Genomic DNA, 18,865 nt, shown 5'->3' with positions numbered 1-18,865 from the left:
TTTCAGCTTTTGCCCTCAGGATCTTGGTTCAGGTTATACTCTATAACAGGTACAGACACTCATTCATTCCCACTGCTATTTCTATGTTAAATTTGGGTATGGGTGGAACAGGGTGTAGTAGGTAGAGGGGATTTTGTCTGTGGCTGTTGTTGTCGTGGATTATATGTTATTTCTTGATGGTGTTTCTAATGTTTGTTATAAATGGTTTTGTTTGTATGCTGGCCTTGCTGCGATCAAAACTAAACTACCATATTTCTTACCCTCCTACGCTCAGTAATTCAGTGTTTATGTACTGTGAAGTCTTTGGCATGTTAGATTCTACTCCATAAAAGTTATTTATACCCTTGTATAAATAACCTGTTTAAATAAACTGTTTATCACTGTAAAGCTGCTTTGAAACAATCTGTATTGTATACATACAGCACTATAAAGTATTGTATAAAGCACTATATAAATAAAAGTGACTTGATTTTTTTTCAGAAAGAAGTGCACTTAATTGTATTGAATGTGTACTTTAAATCTTAAAATTTAATTATGACGAAAACAAAAAGAAGAAAAAAATTGTACTTGCAGGAAATATATTTACGAAATAAAAGGCCACTTAAGTGTACTTAAAGAGAGCACACTTTCATGACTTTGTTTCTTAACACACTTAAGTACACTTTTAAAGTGTTATTAAAAAAAGTACATTGTACTAAATAGCAACTTCATTACAAATGTTAAATACATGAACTTTAGAGTGCTTTTTTGATCCACTTAAGTAGGCCTTAAGCACATCTTTAAATGTATTTCATAATTATGCTGTTTTTGAAATATTTCTAAAGTGTAAAACATACACGTTTCAATAAAAAAGAAATGGCATTAAAGTATACTTTAGGTTACCATAAATGCTTGCCATTCATATTCACCAGTACACTTAAAAAAAAAAAAATAGAATTATGAAATTACATATAAAGATGATCTTAAGTCCAACTTAAGTCAGTCAAAAGTACTCTAAAGTTCAACTAATTGCATTTAATATAAATTTAAACTACAATACATTTTCATTTAATTGCAATTAACAAATAATTGTAATTAAGTCTCTGAAAACATTATGTTCAGTTAGCACTTAAGTATATTCTTAAGTAGGGTATATTTTTCCTTAAGTACTGTTTTTAAAAAGTATGCTAAACTACACTTCTATTGTGTGCCAAACATTGTTCTTTTGCCATTTATTGTAATTGCCATTTATTTTTATATGCACAAGGAGTCTGACAACAGACTGTGTGCTCCACAATGAGATCTAATCTCACTATCATCCAGTCTTTCTGGGATTAGATGAAGAAACAGAAAAATCTGAGAGAGACTACATCTATTGCAACATCTCCAAGACACTTGGAGAAATCCATCAAAATGAATGTATATAAACTGTACAAATATACAAGTGCATAATTCATATTATAAATCAGTTTATAAATCCTATGCAGAATTTATCCAAATATAAGAGTCAAAAAACATATATTAGATATTTACCTATACCCTAAGAATAAAACACAGAGAATCCTGTTTAAAAGTTTACATCCCCTTGCTAAGAAACTTTCTTTTCTGCTGTCCTTTGTTTTTTCCCCTTGTCTATTGCTCACCTCTGCATGTCTTCCCATCCTGTGTTAATGTGTAGCCGGTGTGACAAGTGCACTGCACCAGACCTCGAGACATCTGGCATTTCTGTGCGCAACCTCCGTTGTTAACATTACAATTTTCTTCACTTGACTTGGAGCCTATAAACACACAGGCAAACATTTGAATGTTAACAAAGAGGGGGGAATGTGATGTTTTCAGCAGAACTACCACAGTTGTCTTATGTGAGATTTCACATGCGCTTGTCTGTTTGCATGCAATAGTGAATTTTTGTAGACTCACGGCAGTCTTGGAATGGATGTTCATCAGTCCCATCTTCACAGTCTTTGATGTCATTACAAACCTTACGCTGGCCAATACAACGGCCATTCTCACACAGGAACTGATCCGACGCACATGGAGGAGTTTCTAAGAAACAAGGGGAATGTAAAAAAGAAACAGAATAAGACAATAAAAAAGCAAGTAATGCAGCAAAGGTGATTGAGCAGATATTAGAAAATATTAATGCTTTTTGAGCACATTGTCAAGATATATGTGTAGACCATTTCAGAAAACAAAATTAATTAATTAGTTTAAATCTTTAACTCTCTTAAAAAAAAGATTTTTTGTATTTTCAAAAGTAATAATTATTTAAAAAAATACTTTTTAAAGATAATATAATACTAGTGAAATAAAAGGCCACTTAAATGCACAACAATTATCCAAAAACCACTAGAACAAAGTTATATATTTTGTCAGAGACCATACTATTTTGTAGGGCTGCCCCCCTAAAAAAGATTTTCTAGTCGACTAGTAGCCATTTAAGCCATTAGTCGAATAATCACACGTTTATATTAATTTAATTACTTAAATATATACTGGGGGTTGGGGGCAGATTATGCCTATTCCGCGCTCAAGTGCACACATAAAGCTTTCTGCAAAGCACCAGCAAAAGTAAAGATTATGAATGTGTGGGGAAAAAAATTGCAATGAGCCCTCTTATTTATTTGTTAATAATAAACTAGTGTTTTCAGTTTTGACCAAGTAAAACAGCAATGTGCTCCCCCACAATTTTAATTTGTCAAATAAAGAGGACTGTAGGAGTAGTAATTCAGCACTTGCGGCTATTTCATTAGAATTAAATAAAATAATGTGAATAAGTGATCAAATGCAATTGTAACAATGCTCGAGTTCAGGGAAGGAGGCGGCAGGAACCGGAAAATGTTAAACGTAACTTCAATGAAAAAAAAAAAAAAAATCATACACAAAACTAAAAGAGCAAAGTAAAACGTCCTAGGCTCTGGGCTCCGCCCTGCTTCATAAAACCGTAATACATTCACTTGTGCAGAAATCACATGAACATGATTTCTGCCAGAGTCCTGTCGGATTGCTTTACATCGGCTGTGGAGGTGAAGACAACGACTCCCATGATTCCACGCTCATTCACGGCATCATCAAGCTACGCCTTTGTTATTGTTCAGAATAAGCGACCTCTAGCAGCAAAACTTACATACTGCGCCTTAAAGAGGTAAAAAGTATGTGTTGGCTTTTATATTCCTCACCTGTCTTTTCACAGCCTTCTTCATCACTGCCATCAGAACAGTCATTTTCTCCATCACAGCGCCATGATAACCGCACACATCGACCAGACATACAGCGAAACTGATCAGCCATGCACATCGATGTGCCTGACGGTGAGAAAGAGGCATGTGACATATGTGAAATACACTCACACACACAAATATTACAATAAAACAGTTACTCACTGCAGTTCTTTTCATCTGATTGGTCGTCGCAATCGTATTCTCCGTCACACCTCCAGCCTGCATTTATACACATGCCACTGCTGCACATGAACTCTGCAGAACGGCAGGGTTGGTGGGAGGCTGCGTTCACACACACACACACACACACACACACACACACACACACACACACACACACACACACACACACACACCCAAATCAGACATACAACACTAAATCATCATAAATCATCCTAAAACACTACTCCCATAAAAATTCTATTGAAACTTTTTTGTTATGTATTTAAATATAGGCCTATATGCAATTACACATTTGTAATGAAGTTGTAATTTAGTAATTAATTGCAATTTAAAATATATAAAAATTAAATGTAATATCGGTTAAAATGGTTTAGTAACATACTAAAGCACAAGCAAAGTACTTGATTCAAAATAAGTGTACTTCTTTAAAGCATAACAAAAGATTATAAACCAATGATTAAAAATTTACTTTGTAATAATGTCAAATTAAAGGAGCTGTATGTAAGAAATCTATTTCAATTAATCATAAAATGGCCCTGATGTGTCACTAGACATTAAGAAATCATGTTCATTTCAAATACTTATATCACTGACAACAGTAGTATGGCTAGGATATTGTCATTTAAAAAGTGGACTTGCAGCCCTCAACTGATGTTGATGTTGTCATTTTGTGTTTTGGCCTGACGCGCCTCCCTCCACCTATCGACCAATCACGAAGTCAGTAGTGTTTCGGGATCCGGGTTGCCAGCTTTGCTCTAACCTACCCCAACTCTAGTCGGATAAAAATGTCTAACGTTACTAAATCAAAAAGACCTCATTATAATTCAGAAATTCGCCGTGACAAAGTCCGAAATAAAACCAGAATTTGTATTGGAGATGCTTTTGAAAGATGGAGACGGCTGAAAACGAAGAAGAATTTGAACACAGGCGCCAACGTAGCTAATTTTCTCCTGGACAGGTAACGTTAAGATTCTTCTATGCTTGGCTAACTTGTACTTGATGTCAATGGACATTTCATATATTCATGACAGTCGAACAAAGTTATGCATGTTCGTGCAAAGTAATGTAACGTTAGCTCACGTGGACGTATGCTAACATTAGCAATGCATTATAGGAGCCCGTTTCTCTGTCATTATGCTGAGACGCTGAGGAAAACAACATTAGCACGCCCATTATGGCAATTTGAAACGTAAGTGAGACAGAAGCCTAACTTTACCTCAGAAAAAATGATTCGTCATTCGTACTTCACGTATATCGTGGACTAAGTTACTCATGCTGCAAGTTGACCTGTATTTCACATCACATATTTTAGCGTTATGAGGGTTAAAAAAATACAGCTGGCCACTTTCACTTCATGAATAGCTGTATCTTTGATATTGGTTACACATATAGATATCATATATGATATCTATGGTTACACATAGTGACATAGGCTTGTGCCTGTACTTACATTAATGACAGATTAACGTTACAAGTTAGACTAACAGCTACCGTTCTGTCTGTCACATACGAGCATAAGTTACATCTTTACGATTATACTGTCACATACGAGCATACATCTTTACGATTATACTGTCACATACGAGCATACATCTTTACGATTATATATGCTACGAGCAGCATAAATCTTTACGATTATATTTAACTAATGACAATTAGTACATTTTTTAAATACATAATTACTTATCAAAATATCTATAGCATAAACATAATTAACAGAAAAAAACTTTCTGTGTACATCTCGTCGTCACTTGCCACAAGCTCTCATTGAATCAGCCGTTTCTGCTGAATACTGCAGCTTATCTGGCAACCTCAAGTCAGGGGGTAGGGGGAGAAGATACACCGTTCTACAGTATTTTAAAGTGATTGCAGTACCAGTTTTGGCCACAATCCTACATACGGTTCCTTTAAACGTTTTACTTTAAAGTATGAGTACTTACACGTTAAGAAAGTACTTAAGTACACTTTAGTGACCTTTAATTTCATTAATATTATATTTCATGCAAGTACAGTTTTTAAAAATAGAAAGATTTAAAGTACACTACAAGTGCACATTCAGAAAAAAAAATAGGGTTTTATAATAAGGGTTGTTTCATTAAAAATATTGTAGGGATATTTTATATTAAGTCCTACTTTAGGTGGGCCAAAAAGCAGCTAAGGGCATTTGATATAAATTTAAACTACAATACAATACATTTCATTTAATTGCAATTACCATGCAATTAAGTGCCTGAAAACATTACATTCAGTTTGCACTTAAATGTATTATTACCCTAATAAGTATGCTAAAAAGTATTTCTTTTTCACAAGGGAATTATCTCTAATGATTGTGAGTAGAGAGTGAAAAGAGGCATTTCAAACAAAAGGAACAGAGTAAGAAAGAACAAATGATCCTCACAACAGTCAGACTCATCAGACCAGTCACCGCAGTCGTCATCTCCATCACAGTGGTAGATGTCCAGAATGCAACGACCATAAGCACACTGAAACTCCTCAACACTGCATGTGGCTGTCATCACATCAGATGCTGGAGAGAGGAATTATGTAACACGAGTTACACACCCACACACATGCACCATGAAACAGTCCAACAAATCCCTCTGCACAGTTATTTGCAATAAATAAAAGAAAAACAAATATAACACAGAAAGAAATACAGTCTCAAGCAGCAATAATTGGGATCCAAGCATATAAAAAAGTACAGAAATTTACCACAATTTAGCAATTTTTGATCAATAATGGCACATTTCCTGTGACCAACCTCAGTTATGAGAATCTTTAAACCAAAAAAAAAATAAAAATAAAAATTTCCTTCTTTCTCAGGATTCTGCAGAGTCTATGTGTATCTGGTTTTGTGAAATTTTATTAAGGTCAAGTCTGAATATTTTTTGGCTGGCATCTGCAAAATGATACTTTTTGTCAAGAACTTTTCTACACTATACATGCAGAGTTTTGGATGGCCTACTACAGTGAGTAGAAGAATCTCAAATAATTAGAGAGATTTGACCTAAACATAAATTTTCTCTACAGCTCCACCAATAAGGCATGGACAGAATGGATGGCATGGCATGGGATGGATTGGATGGAATGGGATAGGATGGGATGGATGTTCATTTGACACATAAGCACATTAAGAAACTCAGAATCAACTTACGGCAATTCTCTTCATCAGTTCCATCTTTGCAGTCGGTGTCTCCATCACAGTACCAGTGTTCTGCGATGCAACTTCCATCAGAGCAGCGGAACTCTTTATCAGAGCACTTCCTCTTATCTGGACACACATACAAGTCATGCACAAAAAGGGTTTGAGATGTGCATATGGGACTGTACTGTACTACTATGAAGATTGCTCAGAGCCGAAATAAAAGCAAATGGAAATACAGCTGCAAGAACCAATTGTAAGAATAGGCACTCCCGTACCATATACATTGCAAGGTTATGAAGAATTTCTGGACGGTAGCCATGTCTCTGGCCTTTGAGACAAATTTAGATGCTACAAAATGGACCATTATTCATAGCTTTTGACAAATAAGGAGCTCATGAAATGTGTGACCCGCCAGTTTCAGGGCTGTTGTACACATAGCGAGTAGCTTGAGTGGGAAAAATGCGCATAAACAGCATATTTTTATTTTGGTGTCTATATTTAAAGTTATAGCATTCACACTGGGAGCATGGGCTATGGGATGTTGTGTCCTACACACAGAGACTTTTTTTGCCGTCTAGCTCACGCTGTACTCATGCTTTGGTGTTTCCTCCGACTAGGCAAGGGAGGCAGTGCCTCCTCAGTAAATTATGGCGTAAGACTAATTAATTTGACAAGCCACTTAGTTGTCAAAGCTTTTTGTCATGTCAGAATCAAACTTGAAAAGGCCTGAAAACATGATTATGGGGGTATATTTATACTTTATATTGCATGTTTTTTTTTATACCAGTAAAATGTGACAACATTAAGTGTAACTGGGAAATTAATTTACATTTGATTCATAAAAGAAAAACTGTGAGGACTTTGCCGCCTCATTTCGTAACCCCACTGATGTTGTGTTTGTTTGCCATCCATATACACTACATGCAAATGACAATGTTCTCGATTACTCCCTCCTAAAACACTCTTTATAATTTGTGCCTGGTATTAAAGACAATGATTAGCACAGTCTCACATAAATATTTTTTTTAGCAGAGCTGCAGCTCTGACATGCATACTGTAGTAGGACACATGACCAGTATGAGAAAACAACGTGACCAATGACCATGTTCGCTTACGCCACACTCACGGAGTGTGAAAAATCTATCATGCTATTGAATATGTTGGGTTGAATATTGTGTCCAACATTTTGGACAAACGTATTAAAAATAAGCAAAAAGTCATGTTGCAGACCTTGAAGAACTGATTAGACAACCTTGTGTTGTAAAGTTCATCTGAATATTTTAATAGACTCACGACAAGAAAGCACAAGGTCTGAAGAGCTGTCATTGCTGCAATGGGAGGAATCTTTAATGAACAGCGAGTCTGAAGAACACTGCATTTAATTAAAACGAAAAAAAGTCATTTATATACGAAACTTGTATGTTTTGTATTTAAATATATTTGTAATTACACATTTGTTATGGATTTGCAGTTTAGTACATTTAAAATATATTAACCTTCAATGTAATATCAAATAATACTACAGTTAAACATTATAAAGTACTTCACATGTGGTTCAGTAGTATGTTAGTCAACATCAATAAGTGTGCTTCTTTTAGGGCTGGTCCGAATCCCATTTTTTGAGCTTCGAAGCTTCGGTAGTAATGAACATAGAATATTCGAAGCTTTGGAGAGAGGGGGCTGAACATATTCTTCTCTCTAATAAAGGCAGGAATCTCTATGTGTCTGTCTGTCCGTTTGCATTTTTATTATTTCGAGAACCGTTCATCCAATCGACTTCACAAGGGAGTGCAGTGTCGCATTTGGTGCAATATAGATGGACACACGAGACGCCACACATTCAGAATTAATAAACTTTTAGTAAACTACAGAACAGCGCGAGCGGGAAGCGGCGCACCTCACGCGGGCAGGGCTTATATTCTCCGAAAACGGACACCGCACTAATGATATAAAACGCACACACACAGGTCTGTTAAATTAAGCAATACTTTTAAGGTAGTCTAATATTTTTCTGACTAACAAATTACTGACACAGTAAAGGGTAGATTTAAATAAAGAAAAACGAAATTTAAATAAAGAAAAAACTAAATTTAAATAAAGAAAAAAAAATTTAAATAAAGAAAAAACGAAATTTAAATAAAGAAAAACGAAATTAATTTAGATTGATAATAACTGGTAAAAAGGCTAATACATTTTGTTTCTATTATTCTATTTTCCACAATGTCAAAGCAACGCAGCTTAACCGAAAACACAAGCTCAGACATGCACTTCGGTCCATACAAACTCCGCTGTTCTGCGCTCTAGCCAGAGAACACTCCCATTGCTGGAACACTTTTAGGCGTCGGTTCTATTTCTAGGATGCACGCTTTCCGCGTGGCTCGAGCCGCGCCTGAGACGCGCGTCTCACACAGGCAGTGTGCAACTGCAACCTAAACATGGGAGCCGAAATAAAAACGGACATGCCTCGCAGCTGAGACGCTTACGCTGCGCAGCCAGTGTGTCCCCGGCCTTATTCAAACGCGAATGAGAACCGTTTCACGGGGGATCCCAGGTGTGAAAAAAAAAAAACCCTGAATAATCGAATTTTCAAATCGAATACCAACCCACCGAACGAATTCGAATATTCGATTATTCGGGTCCAGCCCTAGCTTCTTCAAAAGCACAACAAAAATATTAAAATAATAAATTAAAATGCACTTTTATTCAGACAGACATAGAGACCAACATTCATAGACACCGACAGATAGAGACAATATTAAAAAGTGTTCTCTTTTCAAGTAAATTTAAGTGGTCTTTTATTTCAGAACATATCAGCAAGTATGTCTTTTTTAAATATACTTTACAGATTTGAAGTACACTACACGTGCACATTCAATACAATTTAGTGCACTTAATTGAGATAGAAGAGCATAGTCTTCTCTTAAAGGAGAACTCCGGTCAATTTTAACATTGATCTCATTTTTTTGTACATTTGGAGTGCTGTCAATACAGAGAACAACGACAAAAATCGGTGTTGCCTACACCGAGTTATTCTATTTTTAAAATTTGCACCCTGTTGACTTCAATGGGGCAAGTTTTAAACCTGCTTTTAGCCTCTTAACATCCTTGATGTGTCATTACAAGTGCACAGCTAATGTGAGTGATTTACATGTGTTTACATCCTGTTTTCGGTTGAAGTCCAAAGTAGTCGATTGCCGAGTTCACGCGCATAGGTTTAGTTACCTATGATCACGCGCGTGAACTCGGCAATCGATTACTTTGGACTTCAACCGAAAACAGGATGTAAACACAGGTATTTGCGCTGGCTTAAATAACATCATTTTTATACATATCTTTCACATCTACTGCAGTCAGATTCACTCGTGTTCACTCAGAAGGAATCACTCACATTTTCTGTGCACTTGTAATGACACATCAAGGATGTTAAGAGGCTAAAAGCAGGTTTAGTACTTGCCCCATTGAAGTCAACAGGGTGCAAATTTTAAAAATAGAATAACTCGGTGTAGGCAACACCTATTTTTGTCGTTGTTCTCTGTATTGACAGCACTCCAAATGTACAAAAAAATGAGCTCAATGTTAAAATTGACCGGAGTTCTCCTTTAAGGGCACGTTTACACGACAACGATATGCTTAAAACGGAGAAGCTTATTCCTTTGAGTTTCCCGCGTACAGACGACACCATTGTCAAAACGACGCCCGTTCACAAGGATCCACGAAAACGAATAAAAACACTGTATTCTTCAGCCAGGCCATTAGATGGCAGTGCAACACTTTAGATTGAACATGTATGTGCATGACGTCATCGTCTTCAGAGATTCGCGTTTTTGTTGTTTACACGAAGACCATTTTTAAAAAAACTTGCACTTTGAAACCCGCTTTCAAAAGTTTGCGTTCTCAGGGACCACCTTTCTCGTGTAAGTGAACGGCCCAAACGCATAAAAAGTTTCACGTTTTTAGTTGAAAATGGTGTCGTGTAATCAGCCCCTAAGTCTCAGGAAATTATTTGTTGATGGTATAAACTTTGAAATGGTCTGTTCTGTTCTCTTCTGTCCCTTTTGCTCTATATTGCTCGTTCCTTTGTCCCCTGGCAGGTAAGCGATTAAGACCAGCTGGCCCCAATTACAATCAAGGTCTGTAGTGTTTGGTTAATAGGAGGAATAGGAGGAACGCATTAATGCCTGTGTTACGATATTATGTGACACCAAGCTGTGCGACTTTGGGTGTTTTTAGTTTCTTTTGTATTGTATCTGCCGCTGTCTGTTTGTTTTACTTTCGCTCTCGCAGGCGATGTGCTGATCGGTCGCCTGATTGGCTGACAACCATCGGAGAGGAGGGTCCTGGCGTGCTGACGTCTGCATGTGAGATCCAGTCTATGGTTACCGGAAACCCGGGAACTATAAAAGGAGTCATGGACGCACTAGACGGCGGCGGCCTTTTTGTTTGTGGAACTTGACTTTGTGTGCTTAGTATATTTTCTTCTGTTAAGCTTGATTTTGGTTTTTGCTTGTTTTTAACTTTTGAGATTTTATCAAGCTTTGTTAATGTGTTCGATGTGAGATCTCGTTGTGTTGCCGTCCTATTCCTTTTATCTAAATGTTTGAGAGCGGTAACGCTGTGTTTTGGGAATGATAGAGGAAAAGGGACAGGTAAGAGATGTCACGTGACGTACATCGCACTTAGGTTTATTTTCTGTTTAGATACACTAGTAAGAGGGCAAGTGCCATTCGTTGTATTTTTGTTTGATAGTTAGGGTAGGGAAGTATACGACGTCTAGGACGTCGAAGACTTTTCCTTTCTACATTTTCCTTTTGTGTTAGCTAGGTTAGTTCCAAACGACGTAGAAAGATTATTTTGTTTTATTCTTTTCTTTGAGTTGGCACTGTCCAGTTAATCCCTTTTTCTCCTTCGAGGTCTGGGATAATATAATTTGCTGGTTTGTTTGGTTTATTTCTTTTTTGTAAACAACTTTAATTGTTTTTTTTTAACTATCTATATATATATGTTTATATATAGATATATTCTTTGACTAGTCGCACATAATAAATGTGTTCAAGTGTTCTGCTGCTTCCTTGTATCACTCACTTCCCAGTGTTTTCATAGTAAAGGTTGTTGACGGGTGACATAATGTTTCCCTTTTACCTTCCTAGACTTTTAAAATCTTGAAGGGTCGTAACATTAATGGGGGCTCGTCCGGGATAATTTATCCTGGAAATTAATTAATATCGGATTAGTTAATATAAGTCACCTTGAGGCATATTTGCTATTTTTACACTGGAAGCGTGGTGAGTGTATACAGTTGATTTTGTGGTAGGTTTGTGGCCTTTATTAGTAGCATGATGGCGGCGTTTGACTTGAAGAGTTTTATTGAAAATCCAACTGTAGAAATGTTAGATTGCTGCAGAAAAGATGATTTGTTGGCGATTGCGAATCATTTTCGGATTGTTGTGGCTCGGCAGTCTCTTAAGAGGGAGATAAAATCCATGATATATGATCAGTTAGTGGAGTCGAATGTGCTCGTGGTACCAGATGAGGGAGAGCTAGCTGAAGGTGGTGTGGATGTGGAAACACCGAGGCGTGGGAACGAGATTGGTGAGGAATTTTTGCCTGTAGCAGAAGCCGATGTTAGAGCGGGGTTACCTCAATTCGAACCGTTCTCTCCTGTTTCGTTGAACTCAAAAGGAGAAACGAAACTGAAAGTTCGTTTGGCCCGATTGCAGCTGGAAGCACAGGAGAAAGCGCAGAATCGCCAGGGTGAGCTGGATTTGCGATTGCAAATTCGCAAACTTGAAATTGAGGCAGATAAACAGGTAAAAATGCGAGAGTTGGAGCTCGAGGCAATGCAAATTGTGGGAAGATCTGCTGCGCAACGGCATCCATCTCGTGATAACGTTCTTCCTGCCCATACTCCACCGATAGCAGCCGTGTCTTCTGCTCATACTCCACCGTTACCAACCGTGTCTTCTGCTTCTCCGTCGTTAGTAACTGGGTCGTTCGACGTCAGTAAGCACATTACACTAGTCCCACATTTTAGAGAGACAGAGGTGGATTCGTATTTCAACGCTTTTGAGCGCATTGCCCTGTCACTTGGTTGGCCTAAGGAGGTTTGGGCTCTTCTGTTGCAGTGCAGGTTGATTGGGAAGGCGCAAGAAGTTTTTTCCACTCTTTCTTTGGAGGATAGTTTAAAGTACGATGCTGTGAAATTGGCGATCTTACGTGCATATGAGCTGGTCCCAGAGGCATATCAACAAAAGTTTCGAAGCCATAAAAAAAATTCTAACCAGACCTTTGTAGAGTTTGCAAGGGATAAGAGTACTTTGTTTGATAAGTGGAGTAATGCAAGCAAAGCTGATGATTTTGTTTCGCTGAGAGAGTTAATCCTGCTGGAGGAATTTAAATCATGTTTGCCTGAGCGGGTGGTGGTGTACTTAAACGAACAAAAAGTTGATTCACTGTCACGGGCTGCTGTCTTGGCAGATGAATTCGTACTCACCCATAAGGCGGTATTTTCCGTAACGCGTGTTGAAAAAAGTGTGACTGGCACCCCGCCGCAAAATCAGAGTGTCCGAATAAAGCCTGGAACTTCACAATCTAGGGAGGTAAGAGAATGTTTTTATTGCCATAAGCAGGGGCATTTGATTGCGGATTGTGTTATACTTAGACGAAAGCAGCAGGTGCAGCCTCCTAAAAGTGTTGCATTACTTAAAACTGTGCGGTCATCCGAATTATCAAGCTGTACTGATGTTCTTGATGCAAATTATAAACCTTTTGTAATGACTGGGTTAGTTTCGTTGTCTGGAAAGATAGAAGATCAGAGAGAAGTCCATATCCTCCGAGATACAGGGGCTATGCAGTCGCTTATGGTGTGTGATGTTTTGCCTTTTTCCAAGGAATCATACTGTGGCTCGAATATTCTAGTTCGTGGTATTGAAATGCAGGTGGTACCAGTTCCTTTGCATCGTGTGCACTTAGATAGTTCACTAGTTTCAGGATTTGTAAAGGTCGGTATTCGGAATTCGTTGCCTGTGAAAGGGATAACCTTTATTCTCGGAAATGATTTGGCCGGAGGCAAAGTCATGCCCGTGCCAGAGGTGACTGATTCTCCGAATGTGTGTGCAATTTCTGATGATGTGGCTAGCCTATATCCTGATGTATTTTCTGCCTGTGCTGTTACGCGCGCTCAGTTAGCGAGGACAGATCAAGTTGCTCTGGCTGACTCGTTGATGGGGCAGACGCTAACAAACGGCGTGTTAAGTTCTGGGTCTGAAATGAAGGTAAAAGAGAGCTCACAAAACACTGATCTCAAAACTTCAGAAACTGTTCTGGGGAAGTTGAATTCGTTAGATTTGCCCATCACGCGGTCTCAAATCATCGCAGCACAAAAGGAAGATCCATCCTTGCGTAAATGTTTTTCGACTGTTCTTAGTTATGAGGCTGCTAAGACAAGACATGTTGCGTATTTTGAAGATGATGGATTATTGATGCGAAAGTGGTGTTCTCGGGTCGATGATGATCTGGATTGGAATGTTGTGTATCAGGTGGTTGTTCCAAGTATATTTCGTTCTCAGGTATTATGTCTGGCTCATGAGCATGTATTATCTGGACACTTGGGAATAACTAAAACCTACAATCGTATCTTACACCATTTTTTTTGGCCAGGTTTGAAACGTGATGTTGCAAAATTTTGCCGAACTTGTCACATATGCCAAATCACCGGGAAGCCGAATCAGTTAATTCCTCCCGCTCCACTTTCTCCTATTCCTATTGTGGGTGAAGCATTTGAAGAAGTGCTCGTAGACTGTGTTGGTCCCTTACCGAAGACAAAATCAGGTAACCAGTATTTATGCACTATTATGTGTAGAGCGACACGATTTCCAGAAGCGATACCGCTGCGCAAAATAACTGCTCCTGTTATTTTGAAAACGCTAATAAAATTCTTTTCTACGTTTGGTCTTCCTAAGGTGATTCAGACAGACCAGGGAACGAATTTCTTGTCCCGCGTTTTTGCTCAGACTCTTAAGTCTTTGTCTATAAAACACAGAGTCTCAAGTGCCTATCATCCTGAGAGCCAGGGCGTAATTGAGAGGTTTCACCAGACCTTAAAAGCGATGCTTCGAAGGTACTGTATGGAAACAAATAAGGATTGGGATGAGGGAATCCCTTTGGTGTTGTTTGCCATACGTGAAACAGTGCAGGAATCACTCGGTTTCAGCCCAGCCGAGTTGGTTTTTGGGCATACTGTCCGTGGCCCATTAAAGGTCCTTAAAGATAAGATGCTGGAGACTAATTCTGAGTCTGAAATTAATATTTTGGACTATGTTAGTCGGTTCAGGAAAAGGCTCCACGAGGCTTGCGATCTTGCTCAGAAATCTTTGAAAAGTGCTCAGTGTGAAATGAAACAACGTTATGACATCAAAGCAGTCGCACGGTCGTTCCAGCCAGGTGACAATGTTTTAGTGTTACTACCCGTTCAAGGGTCTGCATTGTCGGCTCGATTTACTGGCCCTTATGAAGTGGTCAGTAAACTTAGTGAGACAGACTATGTTGTACGCACACCGGAGAGAAGACGTAAAACGCGTGTTTGTCATGTCAACATGCTCAAAGTGTATCATGAACGAGAACAAGTGCAATGTGATCTTGTGAAAGAAATTGCACCTGTTATGGCAATGACGGAATTTATATATGTTGCAGAGGGTGAAGCGGATGCAGATGAGGATGGTTTAGTGCTGAGAAATACTCCTCAACAATGTAATAAGTTAGAGAATTCAGCTATTCTAACAAATTTGTCTTCTCATCTTTCTCATCTACCCGATGGGCAACTGCAGGATGTGGTAGATCTTATCACCGCATTTCCAGCTTTATTTTCTGACGTTCCATCTCAGACGAAGGTGTTGCGACATGATATTGATGTTAGTGGTGCGAAACCTATAAAACAACATGCTTATCGACTTAACGCTATCAAAAGATCCGTCATGAAGGAGGAGACTGCGTATCTGTTGACGAATGGATTGGCCCGGCACAGCTGTAGCCCGTGGAGTTCTCCGTGCCTTTTGGTAAATAAGTCTGACGGTTCGTTCCGTTTTTGTACGGACTACCGGAAAGTGAATGCCGTGACCGTACCTGATTCCTACCCTCTTCCTAGGATGGAAGATTGTGTCGATAATATAGGTTCTGCTAATTTCGTTAGTAAACTTGATTTACTTAAGGGATACTGGCAGGTACCCTTAACACCGCGTGCCTCGGACATCTCTGCATTCGTAACCCCGGACTGCTTCCTACAATACAACGTTATGGCGTTCGGGTTACGAAACGCTCCTGCTACATTCCAGAGGTTAATCCAGATAGTTTTAGCTGGCGTGCCCAACTGTAACGCTTATTTGGATGATCTGGTAATTTTTTCTAAGGACTGGACAGAACACATGTCCTTACTTCGTACAGTGTTTGAGAGGCTAGATAGTGCTTCACTAACCCTTAACTTGTCAAAATGTGTGTTTGGTCAAGCTAGTGTCACCTATCTGGGCAAGCAGGTGGGACAGGGACAAGTGAAGCCTGTGGAAACGAAAGTTGCAGCTATTACGGGATTTCCAGTACCTACGACACGGCGAGAATTGAGACGATTTTTAGGTATGGCCGGGTACTACCGTAATTTTTGTAAAAATTTCTCCACAGTAGTGGCCCCCCTCACTAATCTTCTTAGCCCAAAACGAACTTTTACGTGGACTGACGAGTGCCAGATTGCATTTGAGAGTATTAAAGCTTTGCTGTACAGCACCCCAGTTTTGGCGGCTCCAAATTTTGATCGCTCCTTTAAGTTGGAAGTGGATGCGAGCGCGGTGGGCGCTGGAGCCGTGTTGCTTCAAGAGAGCGAGGATGGCGTGGACCATCCAGTGAGTTTTTTTTCCCGTAAGTTTAATAAGCATCAAGGAAATTACTCTACAGTTGAAAAAGAAACTTTGGCGTTGCTGCTTGCTTTGCAGTTCTTTGAAGTTTATTTAGGTTCTTCCAATCTGCCTACGGTTGTGTATACGGATCATAACCCCCTTGTTTTTCTTTCTCGGATGTATAATACCAATCAATGTTTGATGCGTTGGGCTCTGTTTGTACAGAGTTATAACCTTGAAATTCATCATAAAAAGGGGTCTGAGAATGTTCTGGCTGACGCTCTTTCCAGGGTTTGAAAAGGGCTTATAGCGGGTAAGTTATGATTTGTTTCATGTTAAGATTATTTATTTTTTTTGTAACAAACAATATATGTTTGTTCTTAAATGTGGGGGTGTTACGATATTATGTGACACCAAGCTGTGCGACTTTGGGTGTTTTTAGTTTCTTTTGTATTGTATCTGCCGCTGTCTGTTTGTTTTACTTTCGCTCTCGCAGGCGATGTGCTGATCGGTCGCCTGATTGGCTGACAACCATCGGAGAGGAGGGTCCTGGCGTGCTGACGTCTGCATGTGAGATCCAGTCTATGGTTACCGGAAACCCGGGAACTATAAAAGGAGTCATGGACGCACTAGACGGCGGCGGCCTTTTTGTTTGTGGAACTTGACTTTGTGTGCTTAGTATATTTTCTTCTGTTAAGCTTGATTTTGGTTTTTGCTTGTTTTTAACTTTTGAGAATTTATCAAGCTTTGTTAATGTGTTCGATGTGAGATCTCGTTGTGTTGCCGTCCTATTCCTTTTATCTAAATGTTTGAGAGCGGTAACGCTGTGTTTTGGGAATGATAGAGGAAAAGGGACAGGTAAGAGATGTCACGTGACGTACATCGCACTTAGGTTTATTTTCTGTTTAGATACACTAGTAAGAGGGCAAGTGCCATTCGTTGTATTTTTGTTTGATAGTTAGGGTAGGGAAGTATACGACGTCTAGGACGTCGAAGACTTTTCCTTTCTACATTTTCCTTTTGTGTTAGCTAGGTTAGTTCCAAACGACGTAGAAAGATTATTTTGTTTTATTCTTTTCTTTGAGTTGGCACTGTCCAGTTAATCCCTTTTTCTCCTTCGAGGTCTGGGATAATATAATTTGCTGGTTTGTTTGGTTTATTTCTTTTTTGTAAACAACTTTAATTGTTTTTTTTTAACTATCTATATATATATGTTTATATATAGATATATTCTTTGACTAGTCGCACATAATAAATGTTCAAGTGTTCTGCTGCTTCCTTGTATCACTCACTTCCCAGTGTTTTCATAGTAAAGGTTGTTGACGGGTGACATAATGTTTCCCTTCTACCTTCCTAGACTTTTAAAATCTTGAAGGGTCGTAACAGCCTGACACACACCACACAACTCTCCGGAGCATGTCTTTCTCCTACACCATATGTTAACTACCAACTTGTTGCTAAACTTATCTCTTTCCCCTCCATTGATGGAAATTTCCATCATTTATTAGACACCGCTTCCCGGCATTGACGGAAATTTCCGGCTTTCCTTATTTTCACTGTAATACACTATTACACATTTTCCTCTAAGAGCACAAAATCTCCAGATTAAAAGACATGTGAAGAAGAAGCAGAAACAAGCATGCATATGTAAAATAACACAATCATCAACATTAAACAGCATATAAATCAAAACTGCCTAATGTTACAGAATGAAATGGACGAGGTATAGGACAAGCATTTCCGTCTATGTTTTGATTATGGTTTCTGAATCTGATCTGGGTGTAGTCTTTGACAAAAACAATTTTTTCAGCGTTTTGCACAAAATGTTGCTTTTTTATGAAACTTACCCACATTCAAGTGTTGATAAAAGAAGAACGCACAGATAAAGTTTAAAAGCAGAGGGTTTCAGATGTTTAGATATTCATACAACCTAAAAAATTGTGCGAAAATTATCAAAAATGCTGGTGGTGGCTGGCAACTCCTTTTAAAAACACTGACGTACTACGTCCATGTTGTTACGGTCCCCTGACCTACCAGAGTCAGTTGCATTACTACACTGCCATTTATAAATCCCCTCCAGTGGCCTTATGGGATAGACTTTCAGAATCTCACCGGAAGTAGTAAGTCATCCAGGTACTTTTCGCCTACTGTTTTTTTTTAAAGTCCCCGTGAACCGGAAGTTGCAAACGACTTTTCTCCAGTGTTATGACGTATTTCCAAGTGAAACGGAATATTGAACAGAGGGCAGGGTTTTACTTTAGCGCTCCTCCTCTCCATCTCTGCTCATACCAGGCTAGCGGTTTGAGGCGAGTGGTTAAGCGTTTTCAACCCAAGCCGTCAAACCTACGTCATCAGAAAAAGACGCCATTCCAGACCGGAAGTAACTTTTCCTGATTTTGATTAAAGATTACCATGGTAATCTTTTTTTTTATATATATTTACTTGCACGGATTAATTGT

General features: G+C 38.7%; 1 protein-coding gene across 3 annotated transcripts in view; it reads right to left on the bottom strand.

Moving 5' to 3' along the window:
* Positions 1 to 18,865, bottom strand: part of lrp4 (low density lipoprotein receptor-related protein 4) — a 109,909-nt gene that overhangs the window by 39,322 nt on the left and 51,722 nt on the right. For all 3 annotated transcript variants that reach the window (XM_081391664.1, XM_081391665.1, XM_081391666.1), the window contains exons 5-10: positions 6,538 to 6,654; positions 5,782 to 5,910; positions 3,363 to 3,482; positions 3,159 to 3,284; positions 1,900 to 2,025; positions 1,623 to 1,757 (exon numbers count right to left, since the gene is read on the bottom strand). In XM_081391664.1, coding sequence (XP_081247790.1) covers positions 1,623 to 1,757; positions 1,900 to 2,025; positions 3,159 to 3,284; positions 3,363 to 3,482; positions 5,782 to 5,910; positions 6,538 to 6,654 — 753 coding nt within the window. The remainder of the gene's footprint in view (positions 1 to 1,622; positions 1,758 to 1,899; positions 2,026 to 3,158; positions 3,285 to 3,362; positions 3,483 to 5,781; positions 5,911 to 6,537; positions 6,655 to 18,865) is intronic.

This window comes from Scardinius erythrophthalmus (genome assembly GCF_964197995.2).
Source record: "Scardinius erythrophthalmus genome assembly, chromosome: 2".
NCBI lineage: Eukaryota > Metazoa > Chordata > Actinopteri > Cypriniformes > Leuciscidae > Scardinius > Scardinius erythrophthalmus.
Note: the sequence above shows the minus strand (reverse complement) of the source record. Positions and strands in the feature narration are given on the sequence as shown.